The sequence below is a fragment of the Epinephelus lanceolatus genome, chromosome 15, assembly GCF_041903045.1.
Source record: "Epinephelus lanceolatus isolate andai-2023 chromosome 15, ASM4190304v1, whole genome shotgun sequence".
NCBI classification, from domain to species: Eukaryota; Metazoa; Chordata; class Actinopteri; order Perciformes; family Serranidae; genus Epinephelus; species Epinephelus lanceolatus.
The window spans coordinates 32,739,031-32,759,683 of record NC_135748.1 but is presented as its reverse complement, the minus strand read 5'-3'; the positions used below and the strand labels follow the sequence as shown (position 1 = coordinate 32,759,683).

General features: G+C 42.8%; 2 protein-coding genes across 12 annotated transcripts in view; one reads left to right on the top strand and one right to left on the bottom strand.

Annotated features, from left to right (window-relative positions):
• The window catches only part of LOC117266705 (uncharacterized), a 227,713-nt gene that overhangs the window by 101,438 nt on the left and 105,622 nt on the right, over positions 1–20,653 (bottom strand). For 5 of the 11 annotated variants that reach the window (XR_013493396.1, XR_013493399.1, XR_004502516.2 and 2 more), the window contains 2 exons: positions 12,761–12,840; positions 10,114–10,304 (listed from right to left, as the gene is read on the bottom strand). Coding sequence is in view for 4 of the 11 variants with exons in the window: in XM_078175198.1 (XP_078031324.1) it covers positions 10,114–10,304; positions 12,761–12,840 (271 nt within the window). In the remaining 7 variants the exon portion in view is untranslated. Of the gene's footprint in view, positions 1–10,113; positions 10,305–12,760; positions 12,841–13,656; positions 13,794–20,653 lie in introns of all 11 variants that reach the window. The other 6 variants (XR_013493397.1, XM_078175201.1, XR_013493398.1 and 3 more) reach the window with 4 other exon arrangements.
• Positions 2,723–7,385, top strand: zfp36l1a (zinc finger protein 36, C3H type-like 1a). The gene is made up of 2 exons (XM_033643167.2): positions 2,723–2,939; positions 4,120–7,385. The coding sequence occupies exons 1-2, from the start codon at positions 2,889–2,891 to the stop codon at positions 5,173–5,175; spliced, it is 1,107 nt and encodes a 368-aa protein (XP_033499058.1). The 5' UTR covers positions 2,723–2,888; the 3' UTR covers positions 5,176–7,385.

The following is a 20,653-nucleotide window of genomic DNA, read 5'->3' as shown; positions in this document are numbered from 1 at the left end:
TCCTCTCTAAAGAAGGGCTGAGAGCTAGTTTATTCCTTTTTTGTTTTTCACTTTGTAAGTCAGTGGAAAAAATTGGACAGAAATTCTCATTAATGTTCCACCCGTCACTTTTACAAGCTGTGACGGAAAATATATTTATATGTATAAAGAGTCGAAACAATTAGTCAAATTATCAATTAGTCAATCAGCAGAAAAATAATCTGAAACTAGTCATTTTCCAAGCAGTAGGTGTCAAACATCCTCCAATTCTAGCTTCTCATCTGTGAGAATTTGCTGCTCTCTTTGATATATTGAATACATTTTGAATTTTTTAGACTGTTAGTTGACCAAAGCATGACATTTGAAGACATCAAAAGAACATTTTTCCCTATTTTCTCACAGCTGATAGGCCAAACAATAAACTGAAACAATAACTGTTATGATCAAATGCAGTTATCAGCTGCAGCCTTACTGTTCACACGGTAACTTTTAGTAGTACTGTCATAAATGTCAGCTTTGAGTGAATATGAATATCCTGTTTTGTAAGTATTCTGATGCAAAGTCCAGTCTACACCTTCAAATGTCACCAAAGTCCACTAAGTGACTTGATCACAACTTTCTTGGTTGCACAATAATCTTGTAACTTTAGGACTGGAAGGATTTGTGTTGAATTCAGTACATCCCAGACGTATAAATGCAGCTTACATAACCTCTCACTGAAACAAAATGTTTAAAAGCCCTGTGGCATGTGCTGATGTCTGCAAGCCACTGAGTCAAAACGATGCCATTTACCGTCTGCATGTTTAAAACGGGAACACGTCTGACAATATCCCCTGAGAGATTTTCATTTTGGCAGGAAACAGGTGCCTCCTCCCAAACCTGGAAGGATGACTGCGCCGCACAATATCAAGCAGGCACGATACATCTGAGAGTATTAAAGTAAACAACTGCGGTGTGTGTGAGGCTTCTTGAGGCCAGGGTCCAAGTAAGGAAGACATTTCACATCAGAGTCAGCGGATTGTTGTTGTGTTTTTGAACCCTGCTGACCTTGTGGGGTTCAAATCTGGACGAGAATCCATTCGCTGCAACATCACAGTCCCCTCTGTGCATTGTACTTCAATAAACACATGCTCTGATTATGTTTTAATGTGTGACATATTATGAGTCCTTCAGATCATTTCACACCAGCTATAGGTTTTTTTGTATGTGCCGAAAAAAAGGAGAAGCTGTGATTCCCCTCCTACGTCCCTGCTTTTCAGAGGAGACACGATCAATCTGATCTACTTAATCAATCAGCGACAGGGCCTTTGAACTGCAGACGTGATTTCCAGCAAGTCTGTCATCCCACCCGGTCGTCTGTGAAAACACACCAGGGGGAGATTACTCCAAACAGCCCCAGCTCGTAAAACTCTTTTTATGTTAAAACACACACCCTCGCTCTTCTCGACTGGGTCCAGAGAATCTCAGAAAGTTACTTTTCTTAATGTACTGGGAGGAAGATGTTTGTTTGAAATGAGGATGCTGCATCCAAGCTGAGGCCTTTCCTATCTCGACTGAATCCAACATTTCAGGACAAAAACAACATCCCCTGCCTCCTCCACAGCTGAGACAAAGCTCTCCACCCCCTGTGTGGCTTCTGTATAGGCAAAGAAGAGGAAGGGAAAAGGGGAATGTTTTGCCTCTCTCCTTCTCTCCCCACCCCTCTTCCCTCACCTCCCTGGGGCAGCTCTGAGTAGTAATAAACGTCCCCCGTAAATCTCCCCCTCACGCCCTCATCCCCTCCGCCACCTCCAACTTTTTTTTTAGTTAACAGCTTCTTTTCTTCTCCCCCTACCCTGCCATTCTTTCCCCTCTTCTCTATTCTCCAGCAACCCAACCCTGACATTGACTCTGCACATGGCCGATGGCTGCTCTGTCATGGATTCAGAGAGGGCGGGAGGGAGAGAGGAAGACGACGGACCACAATAGATTTGTATAGGTTTCACTCACTGTGCAGCACAGCTCTTTCATATGTGGCTGCGAGCGTCATTGTCACCGGCTGTGGTTGAAAATCTGGTGAGGTCACTAGTGTATCAGGTTATTATCGCCTACCTGATGGAATGACATCCATGCACATATTCAGCAGTGTTAGAGCTGCTGGTGAGGAACAGTGAGAGGGAGAGGGGGTTTAATGGGGGGAAATTGTGGTGGTCGGGAAAGAGTTAAAAGCCCTGGCTGCCTGAGTTCACCGGAAAGTCCCACAAGTGACGTTACAGTCCAGCAATTAAGAGTAAATTAATTACAGAGTAGTGGATGGTAGCTGAAACCCTGAGGATAGTGCAGCGCCTCCCAGTAAACAACTCCAGACTGCTCCAGTACCAGACTTCCATGGGGCAGGGGGGAAATTAAGCTGAATTTCTAACTTTAAACCTACATAAAGTTCATAAACAGAGCATGTACAGTATCACAAGTGTAATAAGTCACTTTTTTAATGTCTAAACTCCCCTCATAAACTAATAAAGTGGCTTACTACAGAGAAAAAGATAAAAACTGGGTTAATTCTACCACACGTTGCTCACAGATAAAGCCTGTTTAGTATTCATTCTGCGTACAACTGTGTAGTAATCTCAAACAAACTGACAACCCACAGCAAGTTTGTCCATCCAGAAGAGGAAGGAGAGAGAAAAAAAAAGTTAACTGAAAGTTAACGCCCAGCGCTTTGAGGCTCCTCCTGCAAAAGGATTATAAAGCAAATGTCGGGGCTGGTGCAGGGCAGAGGGGGAGTTCTGCAGGGTCAAAAATACACAGGAGCTGCAAATCAGAGACCTCAGCAGACCTGCGCAACTTTTCTAACAAGCACAGTTTATTTTTTTTATTTTTGTTTTTTTTTGTTTTTACTACTTTTGATTTAAACCCTGGTCGCTGCAAAGATGACCACAGCCGTGGTGTCGCCTTTCTTCGACTTCGAAGTAATGAACAAGGTAGCTTTAAAACTTTTTCCTGTGTGTGTGTGTGTGTGTGTGTGTGTGTCTGTGTCTGTGTGGTGTTTTGTATGATAGGAGTGTGTTAGCCTGTTAGCAGCAGTGAGTTAGCCGCTGTGGAGGAATGATGAGCTGCATGACCGCGGCCCTCTGCCGTGACGCGCCTGTGTGTGGAGGCTTGTTGTTGTTTGGCTGTTTTTGATTTGTTTTTCGCTTCACTTTGACGTCGACTGTTTGCTGACTTTTACCTGTTGTTTCCTGTTTTAACACCATCGTTGGGGTTATTTACGTTGAACTAGTGGCTTTAAAAGTGTGCCGAAGCCTGCCTGTGACTTAACACTAACTGTTTGTTAAAAGTTTAACGCTTCAAAATTTATATTTAACACGTGCCACATACGCAAACCTTAAATTAGTAGTTTCGCTAACGAGGCACGGTGCTGTATCCGAACGTTAGCTTCTTTCTGTTAATGAGGGCAGTTTTGCGCCACTTTTAATACTCCTCACAAAGCAGCCACATGCTCGCTAATCATTGACTAGATTTGTCTGGCTTTTACCTACTATTGCTCCTATAAAACTGCGTTTATGATAAACCCAGTTTAACGATGATATTTATTGGGAAATAACTGTTTTTAAACTCGTAGCGGCTCCCTGGTTAGTCACGTCACTGCTCTGTTTAGTTTGCATACAGTTTAATGTTTTCAGTGTCAGATTTCTGTTAAAACTGCTCCTTTTTTGTGCTCGTGGTTGTTATACTTTACTCTCTGGTGGCTTTAATGCTTATGTAAATCAGTCATCTCATCTAGTTTGTAAGTGTATTGAGAAGCAGATCAGTTTCCCCCTTGTAATTCAGCAGGATGCGTTGCCACTTTCATTATCTTTCAAATGATGCAGGCTCTTTGTAGCTACTAGCAGCCCTGTGGCCTCTCATGTGCTGCTGCTCCATTTACTAAACAGGCACACATTCCTAACCAGGGCAACTAGCCAAACCAGCTGCTGTTCTATAGGCCTGTATCCGCTTATGTTGTCAGAGCCAAAAAGAACACAGTCATGCAAGAGGAGGCTGTTGGGTTTTTTCTCTCCAGCCCACCAGCTCTCTTTAAAATCAGGACCACATTAACTGTCAGCTTTGAACATGATGAATACTTTTTTAAAATTATGTGTATTCTTTGTGTCTCTGCAGAACAATAAACTGCTCAGCTACAACAACAACTTGGGTGCCCCCCATCCCATGTCTGTCCCTTGCACTGGCACTAATGTGCCCATCTCCAGCCCCGCCGGAGCCCTGCTGGACAGGAAGGCGGTGGGATCTCCCTCAGTGGGAGGCGTGTACCAGCGGCGGCACTCTGTCAGCAGCACAAAGTTCAGCCAGAACCAGTTTCTGAACAGCCTAAAGGCAGCGGACCACTCCTCGCTCATCTCAGGGGTTGGCAACAAAGAGAACCGCATGAGAGACCGCTCCTTTTCTGAGACGGGAGAGAGGCCCCTCAACAAGTGTCTGGGCCCTGCCAGTCCCACCAGCGGCAGCAGCCAAGTGAACTCCAGCCGTTACAAGACGGAGCTTTGCAGGCCCTTCGAGGAGAATGGCTCCTGCAAGTACGGAGACAAATGCCAGTTTGCTCACGGAATCCATGAACTTCGCAGCCTGAGCCGCCATCCCAAATACAAAACTGAGCTGTGCCGCACCTTCCACACCATCGGTTTCTGCCCATACGGGCCTCGCTGCCATTTCATCCACAATGCTGAGGAGCGCCGTGGACCTCCCCAGCAGTGCTCCCCTCTTAACTCCTCCAACAGGATGGAGAAGCCTCGACTGCAGCACAGCTACAGCTTTGCAGGCTTCTCCAGCTCAGCTGGGCTGAGAGACAGCCCCACCTCGGTCACCCCTCCACCCATGTTCTTCCCTGATGAGGTCCCCGACTGGCCCAGCAGTAACCCCTTCACCTACTCCAGCCAGGAGCTGGCCAACCTGTTCGGGCCCAGCCTCAGTGCTGGTCCTGTAGGCACAGAGCCCAACACCCCTGCACCTCCCTCTCCAACAAGCACGCCTTACTATTTCAGACCCATGTTGGAGTCCCCTCAGATGTTCGAGTCTCCATCCAGCCCTCCCGACTCTCTGTCAGACCAAGAGGGCTATCAGAGCAGCTCTGGAGGCAGCCTTAGTGGCTCTGAGTCCCCCACGCTGGATACCACCCGCCGCCTTCCCATCTTCAGCCGCCTTTCCATCTCTGATGACTAGACTGCACGCACCCACCAGTGACTTTACGTTCGATGACACAAAGAGAACACGGCACTCCCCTCTACCTCTGCCCTTTTCCTATGCTTCCCTGACACAACACCATGTTAGTTCCTTGTTAGCATTGTAAGGATGTAATCAATTAAGGGAACTCTCAGCTCAAATTCATCATTTCACCCCTGTAAATCCGCACAGCAAGTTTTAAAAAGTACCCTGCCATGTGTCATAGTGCCAAAAAAAAAGGAGAGGAAATTGAACAATGAAAATCACGAGAACAAGAATTGACTGTTTTGCCAGGTGCCACTTGTTTTTTTTTCTTTCATTCTTCTTTATTTGTTCTTGAATGTGTAGCAGCACAAGTGGCCTTGGAAAGGGGAGTGCATTGCACTAGCCCCCACCCCAAACCCCTTCTCCCTCCCTCCTACCTGACGATACCACTTCCCCTGAGCTAGCTAGAGGGTGCTCACTAACGTAACTGTAGATCTACCGCAGCCGTTTTTACAGACTGAGTTAAGACAAAAAGGAAAAAAAATAAAGACCCTGAAAAGATATGAATAGTTTTTAAAAGAGAAAAAAGTGCCTGGGGCGGTTTCTGCATGTGTTTAGGGTGAATGGACTACTGTTTGTTTTTGGTTCTTTCTCATTTGCCCCCTTCCACCCCCCTTGTCACGGTTCTTCTCAAGCCCTGTCTTATGTAATTGTGGACTGGGTGAGTCTGCAGGAAGGACTTTGAACTGGAAGTTGGTTATGTGTCCCCCCCCCCCCCCCCCCCCCCCTTCTGAGTTTTCTCCTCCTGTTGCTGGTCACTGGCTCTTCTTTTTTTTTTTTTTTTTTGGGAAGGAAGTCTTGATATCAAACTGATCATTAAACCTGTAAGACTTTGTCCTGCCTCTCAACCCTGCCCCCCCCCCGCCTTCATCCTCACCGATCTGGGGAATTCCAGCATTCCCATGGTGCAGTTATACATCCTGCGACTTGACGAGATCGGATCTCCAAGCTATTTTACTTTACCCCCACCCCCCCCCCACTTTAGTACCTGCTCCGAGGAGCAATCTGTACTCATTACATCCCTTTTTTTGCTTTCTTTATTTGATAATTATTTTTTATTAATGTTATTATTACGGTTATTATTGTTTGAAAAAAACTTTCCAGACAGAAGGTTTGCTTGTCACTGCTTATTTAACTTATCAGAACATATTTATTGCTGATCATATGCATTTTTTTGTTAATTTTGTTTTGTATTTATCTGGATAATGAACAATAGAATATATTTTCTTTTATGTTAAATTATGATCTTCCATATTAATCTAAAGATTGTGAAGACGTTTTTGTCAGTTTTCCTTTTTTCACAGTTTAATATATTGTACTTCAATGACTTTTGTTCTGCAACTACACTTTGTCAAAAATGAAACTTAATTTAAAGCAACAAAAAAAAGCAAAAAAAGACGTTTTGCGTTTTGATTATTTATTGTACTTTTTTTTTTTTTTTCTTACTCCCTCTTATTGGACTGCAATTCCATCTAAAGTAGATTTTGCTTGTATTCATTTCTGACGTTTCCCCCTTCACATCTTAGAATAATCTGACAGTAACAGTAGCAAACTGTTATCACATTAATTCACCTCGTCTGGTTTTGTCTCAGATCTTCTGAGTTATTTACTCACAGTACTTGGGTTGATGGTGGAAGTAAAGGGGTGCTGACAGACCCCTCACATCACTGGTTTAGGAGAGTCTCCACGTTAGACGACTGGTTATGTCGAAATGTCTTGTTCTTAACACCCAGTCTGTTATTACAAGCAATAGCTGTGACCAAATGGGTTGAGGAAAGTTTGTTTTTCTTTTTAATTTGATTGGATGCTTGATGCACTTGCTTGGCCCCCTCTTGACCATTGGAAGTGCCTCTTTGAATACATTCCAGGTAGCTAAGGCTTTCTCTGCCTTTTTATATTTGATAAAATGGAGGATAATTAAGTTTTTTTTTTTTGTTTTTTTTTTTTTAAGTCACTTGTTCTGTGTTGCCTTCACGTGTTTTGGAAGAGGTGAACAGATTTTTGACACAAAGAAAGTAAAACAGTTGAATGTATTTTTTCAGCCATGTTTTTTCACTACAGTAATTTCTGTGAGTTTATATGAAAACCTGTTTTTTTTTTCTCCCTCTTTTGTAAGTATTGATTGCAGTTAAGTCAATAAACCCCGTATTTTTTGAAAAGTTAAACCGTGTGATAAGTTGTGTGCTTGGGTTGAATTTTAGATGCTCCTGCGTGAGGTTAAAATAATGTCCTTTTTAATCTGTGCAATGAAGATTCAAAGTTCAACATTGCAACTTTGACTTGAACTTTTCATATGACCTTATTCTGGGTGGCACAAGAGGACATGGGTTATTTTATCATTTGCATAACAGGCCTTCAGGGAGTTCAGTGGTTTTAGAAGGCAGTTAAGTTGAAGTTTATCAGAGGTTTTAAAACTGAGGCACGCCCATTAAATCCACTTAGAAATCATACAAAAAGACACGGCAGAACTTGCATGAGAATCACCACATTTAAAAGTTTTCTCCAGTGTCACTGATAGCAGTCTGAACATCTACAGGTACACTTCAAATAGGAGCTGCTAATAGCTAATTCGGCAAATTTATAACTGCTAATTTGTCAAACTCTAATCAAACACAGGCTTAAAAAGTTGCAGCCCACACTTGACTGACTCCATGGCAACATAATATTTCACTGTCAGGCTCCTGCTTTATATAAAGGGACAGAATATTTTTTACAAATGCTCTATTTAAAGGTCAAAAATGGGAAATAGAGCTGGCCCTGCTTCTCTGTGCACGAAGCAGAACTAAAGGGAGTTTCACTGTGGTGGAAGTTGATTGGTGAGCAGCACAGAGGAGCAGCCAGGGGTATTGACCTGGGGATGATCAAACTCTGATTGAGCAGGTTTGGTTACGCAAAGACAAGACACTCCTGATTTCAGCAGAAGTATTGATCAGGGGTGGCTGAAACAGTTACCTTTCCAAGAATAAAATGAACGTGATTTGCTGAGGTTATCACCTGATCGATAATCCTGAGGTTACAAGTAAACTGACTGACGTGATTGTGAGGATATTTCTTTAAGTATGGGTTAAACAACTGAGTCAGATGCTGCTAAGAGTATCAAAATATACAGCACAGAACCACATGTGGTGGATTTTATATATTTTTACATAGATAAATAAACGTAGATAACAATCACTATTAATATAAGCAGAGTGGTGTATGATTTCAGTACAAACACACTGTAGCTTCCCCTCCATACACTCCTCTCAACGTCTACACTGCTTCTGCTTTCTCTCGCTCTCTGGACACTTCCGTCTGTCCGTGTTTATGTTCTCTCAGATTGCAAAAAATGAGCCGGAACAGGAACTCCCATCCCTCTACACAATGGTGGGTGCTGACCCGTCACAGCTGACCCGTGGAGGCCTCCTTGTTGCCTTACTCCAGAGAACCTGGTAGATTCTTGTCTTGTTCCTTTACCCCCTCCTCACTACACCCCTGAGCCTGCCTGCTGAGAGCCTCAAGTGTTACTTCACCTACTTCCCTGCATACCAGCGAGATAAACAAGGATATGGCTTTCCAAACAATGCTCTTTTTTTGTGATAATCAGACTGGATTACTCACCACTTCATATTGTTTCATTTTGTGTCACACATTCTTTTAGAGGAAGAGAAAGTTAGAAAACATGTGGACAACAAAATGAAAACCAACAAGTATTCGTGACATATTGTTGATAAAATCCTCATTGTATTATAAAGCGGTAATCAACAACAAACTTGGAAGAAGACACCACAATGCAACAGCATGTGTTAGAAGTGGGTTATACAACTGTAGTCAAAGGAGCTGCTTTTAAACCTGTAACTTTTTAATGCTACTGAAGTGACATGCATTTCATTTTCATCAGAGCACAGCTGAAAAACATACTTAACATTGTTTTGTCACCTTTATACTGATATGTTCCAGAAGTCAGTTACATAGCATGACTAATTACTTCTATTTGGGGTCTCAGCTGTAGAACATGGTTTAACACAATTAATTTTCACATGTTCTTTATCTGTGACGTCTATTTGGATTTCTGTTATTGGAGTTTTTCACAGTTTGTTCATCAGAGGAACAGAGAGACTTCTCCGGGGTCTAACTGACCTCAAACACAAGTAACAACACTACAGTACAAAGCAGGCCTTTTCAGTTGGCGGCCCACCAGCCACATCCTGCCCAGAAGCAACCTCCAAGTGGCCCAGCATACATAAATCCGATACACGGGTGTAACACAATATGTAAACTACATATAGCGTCTGAAAGTAGCTAATGAGCGAGCCATCTCGCTTCCTTCTCATCTCTCACATGCATAGTACCGACCTGACGTGGTGTACGGCTCGTTATGGTAACACAGCTCATCGTGTCTTTCACAAAGCAGCGTTTTCTCGTGACATTTCCGATCACGCTTAATCGCTTTTCAAAACATCTGGGCTGTGGCTGAAAAGTACAAAAATACATCCTATGTCTTTTCCTAAACACTTTTCCGAGACCTCAATGGAAAATATTATGAGGTGAGGTTTGTGTAGGAGAAAGGCAGTGAGAAGGAGACACTGGTAGAATGATAGAGTGTTATTGGGTCAGACAGGTGACCAGAAATCTATCTCTGTGTCTGTGAATGAAATTTTGGCCAACAAAATGAATATATATGTGTTCATGCATAGCCTAAATAGCATGTAAAACAAGAAATATTTCTTAATCTGGTCAATTGAAAATGTCCTTGTTCAGATTTTGTCACCTTTATCAAATGTGCAAGCCTAGTTTGTGGCAAGGTGAAATCAACTCTCTACATTTTGTGTTTTAATGGGATCAGAAGAAAAGATAAAACATTTAAAGGAAAGCTTTTCATGTCTCAAACTAAACCTGGTGACTGGAGCTCACCTCTTTCTTGTTGCACCCTTCAGAAGAACTTCAACAGAGTGCAGTCTGAGGGACATGAAAGAGGGCTGTTTCCTGTTTGTGTGGTGTGGTGTGTGTGTGTATCGAGGCACCTTGACACGAAGTACCAGGAAGTGGGTTTCTGAACCTCCAGCAGCAGGTCTTAGGGTGGTGGAGGGAGGGGGTCGTCTGCTCTTTGATATGTGGCACAAAAAGAAAAAAAAACTTCCATTACTTCATCAGACTTTACAGCAGGTTGCTTTCCAATATGGAAACAACACTGTGACACAGATCAGGTTTGTGGTTCGTGCTTCCTGCACAACAGGATAAAGCAGGTGTGTAGTTTTACTCTCAGTATCTTCATTCACCTTTAACCCGCGCCGGTTAAGCAAGAGAATGTGGCGGCATGTACACTTTGTAATTGTGTTATCAGAGGCAGGTTTACCTCTTTGTTTGAGAAAGAGGTGAGCAAATAGAACTGGATGTGCTAACTGTGCTATTTCCCTTATCTGCACTCACAGCTGAGAGCGGGATGGCTGCAGCGCGGCGTGCATGCATGTGTGTGCACCGCTGCAGTGTGACAGGTGATGTGGGAGGGATATTAATCACCAAACAAGGGCCGAGGTCAACTCTGAGCGTTGAGGTGAGGCTATTCACAGGCTGCTTTGTCTGCAGACAACAGAGACACATGATTGAACTCCTTCAGATGCACATACCAGAGCTCACAAACCTGCATTAGAAACATCCTCCCAAGTAAAAACTGCACTTTAAATGTCAGTGGGGGGAGTACATGCTCCTCTGTGGAGAGACCCATGGTGAGAGCATGAGCCAACAAGGAACAATAGTGCATGGTTGTCGAATTTAAAGCAAAGGTTTGACATTTGACCTAAGTATAAAGCCTTTAGAGATGTGTGACCAAGAACCAGTGAAGAAAATGTGGCGGCGGGACACAGCTGTGACAAGACAAAGGAACACCATGCACAGAATCATTTCATAACTCAGATAGCTCATGTTCAACAGGTCAGATAATAATATTCAGGTGGATGATGATGAAGAGGAGGACAGCTCCGCGCCTTCATGCAGCTGCGGTGCCAAATGAAAGACAGGGAGGGAGAGGTGACAGCCAGATAGGTAACTCCAGTGAAGAGAGGCAAAGGAGGAAATGTGTCTTTTCATTTTGTCACCTACTGTGAATTTTCACAGCGAACAGAACAATAAAACGCATCAGAATAAGTGTGCAAGGTTTCAGATGACGGATTAAAAAAACGCATTAAAAAAAGCTAGACAGCATGCAAAGGCCTTTATGCTTAGCCAAGCTAACCGGCTACAGCAACATATATCTTACAGACATGAGAGTGTTACTGATCTTATCAACCCTCACCAACTCAGGCAAAACATTTCCTTATCCTTTAGAAATCCGACTTTGTAAAAAAATAAAGTTTTCACCAGAACTGACAGGATATTGTGATGAGCTGACATCTTTGTTTTTATGTCTGATCTCTCCTCAGTAATATATTTAACGTAAACAAATAGTACTACAGGAAATACCACATAAAAGCATGTGGATCATGTTTGTTGTCCTCCACCAGACAAGCAGAAAAAACGTATGTGCATTGTGATAATGACTCATTTGTTTTGCAAAAACCAGTACGGTGAGTCAAATGTTTAGCTGCGACAAACTAACCACAATAACGTAGATTGAATACGCATCTTCATTAATGCTGCAACATATGATCTTTGTGCAGGCTGGGTTTAAGCATGTTGTGAAAATACTCCTCAGCAAGACGTGTGTCAGTCACAGTGATACAACCTTTGACCTTGCTGCTACAGGACAAACATCTGAACCTGCTGCTGCCTCTAATGGACCCTTCCTGCTTATGTATAGTGAAAGCACACCTCTATCATCTCTTCCCTTTTAACTCTGTGTGGTTGATTTATCTGCGGCTTCGCAGGGAGGATTGTGGGGAGTAAAGAGTCTTGTTTTTCCAAATATTGAAATTCTTAACTTAATTATGGGGATGTGTTATATAATTTGTGTTAACAAGGGGCCTTCTCATCCCATCTCTAATCCCTTCCTGACTATTATGAGCCTTTTGCGTATATATATTTCGCTGTTCAGGAAGTTTACTTTCTGGATACAAAACAATACAGATTACTGACTTTGAGTGACAGAGGGAAGTGGAATACCCCGACACTGTGGCCACTTCCATTTACTTTTTGATAATGTTGCCTCCTTTGCCTTTTGTGTTGCAGCAGTGGTGTAGAGTGGCTCTGTCATAATCAGTCTTGTCCTACTTTCAACCTTTTAATTTCTCGCACATATATGTTTCTGGGTATTCGCATATTTTCATGAAATATCTCATCTGATTATGATGCTTTAGCAGTGACTGTGATGCCTCAGAGTTAGTAATCATGTTGTTCTAATCTCAGTATATGTAACACTTTACTTCCCAGTCATGCAGATTTCTTTGCTGCCTGCAGCAAAATGGCAGGCTTTATCTTTGTAGGTCTAGGGCCATATGTGTCACAGTGAGACTGATTGCAGATCAACAAAGACAACAGTCACAACCACTCCCTGATCCTGTGGGTTTAACCCAGGCACTCCGCAGCCCTATTATCTAGGCGACTGAGGCTATGACACACTGCTTACCGAGTAATGTCCATTAGCCCTGCCAGGATCCAGTGTCACATGTGCTTTTCTTCCCTCCGGGCTAAGTGGCAACCCTTGACCTGCAAAAGAAAGGAAGAGAAAACACATATGTGTTGAGCAGAGGAGCAGAGAGGTGAGGAGGCTTCACAGGAGAGCGCAGGGTGATGGCCGTCTGACAGGTTGTGGAAACACACCCTTCCACTCCTTAGTGTGACAGAAAAACAAACACAGAGTCACTAAACTCTCGCTGAGCCCCACACTAATGGACAAGCGCTGACTTTTTCCTAACAAGGCGCACTGGCCTGGTGGAAACAACAGACGAGGACTGACCAATGGGAGAGCCTGTCTCGAACCTGACACTGTTGTGCTTTGGGTTTCTGGTCCACTGGGCCGAGTGAGTCTCTCCATCAGCTCTCCTGAGTACTGAACCACTTAACACTTCCTGTCTCATGAGTCCCAACATCATGGCCCAATGGGAGGAAAGTGGGCTCCATTAGTGAGGCAACACCTGCTGCGCATTTTGACGTGTTCCTGCTCTAATTACAGGATCATTTTAGTTTATAACCAGCATCATCTTATTTGTGTTTTTAACCACCAATTCCATTGCTTGTAATAACATTGTAGAAATCTGGGAACATCATTACAACACAGTGTGACGTAAAAGAAACACAAGTTGTCAGACAGGTTGTAAACAAGCCTGCAGTTAATCCAGATTATCAAAACCAGTGGTTACTAACCTTCTTTGCCCGTGACCCCGTAATACAAAGCAAAGTCTATGTGCGACCCCTCCGACACATTCCCCTTAAATAACCTTAAATTATCTAGATCGTACCCGGAAGAGCATGTGAGAAAGCAAATATCTGAATCAGTTGGATCAGACAATATACAGACTTTACCTTGCTGGCTCCCCAGTTCAAAGTCCATGTAATGTCCGACTGAGCCCATGTGTGAAAAGAGCAGGCAAATGTCCCGAGAATTCACAGCAAGCAAGTGAGCGTGTTGATGACATTTCCATCATGAGGCTCGCATGAAACTAAAAGAAAACAAACGTCTGAGGGTGAAGATTAAGGGTCATTTACACGAAGATGCAAACAAAAATGTCTATCTGGAAAGAGTTCTGATTGAGGGACTTCTGTTGGTCAGGACAGACGCCAAAATCGTCAAAACAAATTGAAGGAACGGCAAGAGTTTTTGTTGTTCATGACCAAATTATGAACCGCGTATGTGACTGCAGTGGTTTCTGCGTCATCTCCTGCATCCTGCACGCTCTACCCAGGCACTAACCCTAACCCTTGCCTTGACCAAGCAGATTATTTCCAGTAGGTGAAATGCTTCTGACGCAGACAGTCTCCTGTTGGTGTGTGCTACTTGTGGTAACTCTGGACAACGTCCCAACCTGATTGTTCAGACATTGTCCAGAGTGATTTATGACGCTCAAGGTACCCCTTTAGTGTCAGTTTTGAACGTGTCAGTTTCCACGTTACATGCATACAGTGTCTATTCCAAATTAACTTCCGTGTTCACAGGAAAAACATGTTTTGGCACCAAAACTTGTGACTGACTTTTAGGGTGCTTTCAGACCTAGAGTAGTCTTGCATGTTGTCTTGTTCAGATCGAGGTCGGAACACATTGTCGCCACAAATGAACCGCACCAGAGTTTGTTTGCAACCGGGCCGAGACCTTCTTTGGTGTGCACCCGAGTGCGATTGTTGTGTTTACACCTGCCCAAACAAACCGCGCTTAGGGGGCAAACGAACTTGAGCTCAATTGAACCCAACCAAACAGGGCAGGTGTGAAAGCATCCTTAGTTTCACTTGGGACACGAACATTAGTCTCTTGTGTGAAGTCCTGTGTTTGTTTGACCCATTGTCCCTATGTAGATGTTCTTGCTCTTCATACTGTCAGTTGCTCTGAGCGTCTAATATTGCTGTGGATAGGTTTACATTGGAGTTCATTAACCTGAAGCATGTCATTTAGACACTAATGGGTGCCTTGTGCATCTGTATCGGATGCCATGACAAAGCATCAGTATTTGATGACCTGGGAATTAGACTGAGTTCAGAGTGATTTCCCATCTTTCAATATATTTTAGCCTGAGGAGATAACCTGAACAGTGGTTTCAATAGAAAACGGGGCAAATAGTAGGTAGGTCCAAAGTCCTTACTAAACCACTAATCCAAACCCCTTTGGAGGTAAAAACATAAGTTCCCTTATTACCCCAGAAAACTGTGTTTGCACAACTACAGTAACTGTGGTAGGTCAAATGAGGTTTATAGGGATAGTTTGGGTGATAATTTCACATTTATTTGTCATCGTTTTCTCTTCAAACTACATTTGACTAACCTGGAGGTAAATTCAAAACCTCTGTGATGGTGTTTCTTGCTCTTACTTTCATTTTAGCAATGTTCCAAGATCTCAGCAATTATCTTGGTGAGTAAAATGTTGGCAGAAAAAGACAAAAACATGACTAATGTTGTGTAACATTTCTTTGTGTTTCCACACTTTTCACAAACACACCATGACTGAAACACCGGGAGTGACTACACCACTTGCCAACTCCTCACTTATGTCCTATGTGTGTGTGATGATGATAGTGGATGAGGTTAGCATTAAGCCAGTGAACCATGCTAAGGCTAAAAACAGCATTTCCTCCCACATGATTCTGCAGCATCTGTTTCCTTCGATCGGAAACAACCTCTTTCTCACTTCTTTTCTCACTTTTCAGTTTCTTACCAGTTCAATATTGATTTATATGACCTCAGCGTGCGTACTACACACATATCATACTCCTAGAAATAAACACACTCCTACGCCCCTACCCGTCTACAGATATGCAGTAGACCATGATAGACCTGTAACTAACCAGCCGCTCTGAGTCACTCTGGCCTTTTAGAGGTAAAAGACAGACAGAAGATGACATCAGTGATAGTTTTTCAGGAAGTCCTTGCTCTGTCTTGTACTGAGGCCAAGTCTGCACTAAGCATGATTATTGTCTGTCAAGGATCTAACGCTCAACGCTCACATGATGAAAATGACAAAACAGTGAAAACATGATAAAATACTTCAAGGCCACAAAAAATGGTGACACGAAGAGACACACAAAGAGAGAGGCAAATGGACAAAAGTCACCCTCCTGCTAATATAACCATGACTGTATCATTTTTTTGTTTGAGTTGTAAACAAGGCCTAGATATCTGGCCTTGAGAGGTCAGGGAGGGAATAGTTAAAAGTGAACTCTGTATCTGTGTCTCTCTTTCTGTGTGTGTGTCTATTTCACAATGATCCGCTGGCTGAGGCTCAGAGAGACGAAGATAAGAACTGACTGTGAGAAACCACAGATCTCACACCCACTCACTAAGAAAGAGCACATAGAAACAACCCACACATAAAAGCACACACAGGAACACGCACAAGTACGCACACACACTAAGGCGTATGCGTGTGCAAGCCTGAACACACAGAGCAGCAGTGCTCATGAAAAGGCACATTAAACAGTGGATATTGGGTTCCCTCCAGGACGTGCGTGGGGCTCCTCATGATTGAGGAATTTAGCTGTAAAAACTCAGCAGAGATTATCTGGAAGTGTCTGACTGAGATTTCTCAAGGCAAGTCTTCCATGGTAAAGATAAGGCCCGGCCTGAAACCTGTCCTGTCCTACACTCACCCTGGAGCCTCACCTGCCTACCTGCTGCGACATGCACTCGCACAGGTAGGCAGGAAAAAAAGGATTAGAGTGTAACTTTACACAAAGGCCTTTAGTCATGGTGGTGTCAGGATATTAGTAAACCAACAATCACAAACTCAGTGTGCCCACAGTTTACTGTTTCTGTCTGAGGGTTTCTGTAAACTCTACTGGAGGGTGACAGACAGTGTACTCAGATTAAGACTATTATTATGAGACCTGCACTGTGACAGAGCTAAAACTTAGATTTGAGACAGATTTAAACTATGAAAAATAGGACATCAGAACTGCCTGGACTTGAGACTTTCAAACAAAAACGTGACCATGTAACTTTTGAATGATGAAACGACATTTGCACAAAGACTGTCTCTACTTCACTGGCTGCCAACTTACTTCTGCCACACTAACTGTGGGCCTGCATGCACGTACCTGTACTATATGCTCTTCCCATACATATTAATACTAATGTATATATCTCACCTATAGTATATTCATATTTCTTCTCCTGTCTATACTTGTACTACCTGCACTTTATACTTTGAGAGCAGGGATGGGCAACCTATGGGTTAGGAGCCACATGCAGCTCTTTAGCCCCTCTCCAGTGACTCCCTGTGGCTTTTACAAAAAATGCTCTGGATATAAATAATGTTTTTTAAAAAAGTTTTAATTTTCATTTATCATTGTTGTAAGCCTAAAGAAATTCTTACATTCTCCAACTGTAAAAATGTGTAGCCTATACACCGAATACTACCTCGATAGCAGTGGCTAGCATTGTGTGTGCTAGCTAGGCTAGCTATGGAAAAAACAAGTAAAAGTCTTTAAAGGAAATAGAGAATTTATCGGTGTGTGGACAGATTTGTTTGCTTTCACCGACAACTCTGCAAAGTTAAAGTACAACGTAAGCATAAATAGACCACTGGTTTGCTAAAACATATTAATAAATGCTCATTTAGATCTAATAGTAATGTTGATGGGCTAATTTAAACTTAATACAATGCTCAAAAAAATTAGTCCTAAAATCCTTGTCTCAAAGTCAGTGGGTTTTATTGAATGGGTTTTGGTTAGATGCTTAAAATAAGGTCTGTGGTTAACACAAGCTAAAGAGACTTTCACATTTTGTTCTACAGCATAGAACACGTCTGTAAATACCCCACTCATGTGTCTTAGAAAAGGCCTTTGGCCTCCAATATTAGCATAATATAAGTTCTTGTTCAATTTACATGTTTACTGCTACAGCCTGGTTATTTGTATGATTTCTAACTTATGGCGGCTAATTTAAGCGGATATCAACAAATTTTAGATGGATACTGCTGGGTATGGGTATGTTAGTATGTTACAGATAAACATTGCAGTGTTTATTCTATTTACAAAAGTAAAAGAATAAATTGAATTCAATTCATTAGCAATAAAACACATTGCTTAACTCAATAGGTGTTTGCTGCTACAGGCTTAATTGGTCTGGTATGACAGCTACCTTATCAGGCTAAGTTTTTGTTACCAAATCTATGATGACAATGCTGACACATTATTGAGTCAGTCTGCTAATTTTATTATGACTTATCAACTTGTGCTACTCTTACACCATGTTTTAGCACATCACAGATAAACATCTTCTCAATACAAAGTTGAATGATAAGCAATAAAACACACCCTTGATTAATTTAGCGCATGTGGTTTGCTGTTTTTACTTCCTCATTTGGTCAAGTATGACAGCTAGCTTATGGCTAATGTAAGCTAATGTTAACATTAGCTAACTTTACATATCGTCGGATAACAGAGTACCTTTTCTCACTTTATGACTGTTTTACCGCTCCTACAGTAAATATTGCTGCTGCAGCGTTATTCCATCTGGTATGACCGCTAGCTAACTTATGGTGGCTAACAGAGGAAGTTAGCTAATGATGCAATCTACCTGCTGAAACATGGCACATTATAGATGCTAAAGAAACTCTAACTGCAACTTCACTGTGACTTAAAAACAAGAGACTCTTTTTTAAAGTCTTTATTTTTAATTTAATAAAATCCCAGAACAATTAAAAACAAACAGGATGGCAATAGGCAGACTTTGTTTGGTGACCTTGAGTCCCCTTATTAATTATCAGGCTGATGCACCTGAAGGATTCTGTTATGTAAAATCATTTTTAACACAGCTTTGAAAGGAAACTATTCAAATTCCATTTTAACATTTCATTTTACTAGTTTTTTTAGAATTGTCATAAAGATGCAGATTAAGGTTTGAGACTTGAACTTGCCTGAAAACTCTTACAAACAGCTTTGCTTACCCAAGAAAAATCCTCAACCACCTACACAATAGTTCTTTACGGGGAAATAATATATTTGTTCTCAAAGGGGAACTCATCTGGGTTTTCCACTCTGCAAATCAGGCATCATTGTTATCGGAGACAGGGAATAACAGGGGAACATGATGTGTGAGAGCAGGCAGAGGCCCAGAGGAAGGCCACAGCACAATGCGAGGCAAAGGAGATTTCTGTAAATCACAGCCCTAACTGATTCCCCACCTGTGTCCGCTGTCTTCCCAGAAACACAGCGTCACACAAACAGCTGCCCAGCTCTGGAAAACCATCATGACCACGACGCTCAGACACAGAATCACCCAATCAGCAGTCGCGGATATCAAACGCCAGCAATGTGTAGAACAAACTACCCCTTTAAGGCAGAAATTGTTGTTTTGGCAGAGGATTTTGGTATGACGTTCCACAGTGGCACACACACAGCTGTACAAATTCATGCTTTGCACACACGCGATCAAACAACACAGTCATTAATTTGATTAGAAGGCTCTCAACAATTTCCAGTTTTCGGTCTTAAAAGGGTATTGTGGTCGCAGCCAAACCGAAAAGCCTGAAATAAATTAACGTCATCCATAAACCGTCGTGATATTAACAGTAAGACAGTGCCATCCGGATTTATAGTACTTCCCAGTAAAAGGTTGTCAGTGTTTCTGGTGGTGACGCATCAAGTGAGTGTGTGTGTATATGTACAAGTCGGCCGCATATGTAAACACATCCAAATGTGTATGAGCATACAAACACATACGAATGTGTATGAGCATGTGTGCTAAAAGGGGGAGGGTTGTTTACTTGGGCAGCCTCTCAGAGAGTGTCTCCTGGCCGGCTCCCACTTCCTGCCCCTGCGCCTGGAGCAGCAGCCTGTCTAGTCAGCCACCTCGGGCTGACAGGGAGACCACATGCTAAAAGACTTATTGGCCTACTTTAGAAGACCTATGGGAGGCAGAGGGACCATAGGCCTGCTCTGGGTGGGGCTGGAACTGTTTTGAAGGGAGATTGGGGGGTCTACTGGGTGTCTGATTTTTTTTTAATAAAGCACTCCCTCCCCTCTCTCCCTGCTTTTCCTCTGAGTGCTTACAGCTGCAGGGATGGAGAAGGAGGTGGGAGGGGGGGCATAGCGGAACAGAGCGAACAGGCTCAGCATAGAGAGGGCCCTTCATGAAGTCACATCTGGACCTTTCCCAGAGAACTCAATGGAGCGGAGAGGCTAATGAAAGTCTTAAGTTATGTAATTGAGCTCTTCCATGTGCACCAGACGGTAATGTTGGCTTGATCAGCAGCACAGGATGTTAGAGAAATCCTATGGACATTTATGTTCCTGACGAACTCGACTGGGCTCTTGTTGCTACTGTCATGTCTGAAGCAGCTTGCTAACCCAGAATCTGGATATGGTGGAGCTCCAGGCCCATACATGGAGTCACTGCAGTGCAAGACTTGGCCTGTGAGGCATAACAAACAGGGGTTTGGCATTTACTGCTACTAACAGGCCTACTTAGGTTGATTGGCCCGTGTTGTTTTGCTGTAGTTAGGCTTCCACTGACCAGCAGCAGTGGAAAATCACAAGAGCATTATGAACATTAAGCACAGTGCATGATTAAATGTGGTGTACAATGATTCTTTTTGAACCTTGTTCAAAGTGTAAACGATTGTAATGTAATTTCAAGCCTCGCGGTTTATGACAAACATATGTCCGCTGGTGTATTGTTATGCTTCGCAGTGACTTGAGCAGAGAGGCTGTAAAATAAGCCGCCCGGCTGGTTACGAGTGGGAGAGGGGGAAGAAAAGCCTGCGCTGTAGGATAACATGGTGAAAGCTGGAGTGATGAATGGCGGAGAACACACATGTACAGTAAACATGCCTGTAGTCATGTGTGTGTACGCATGAGTGTATGTCCATAACAAC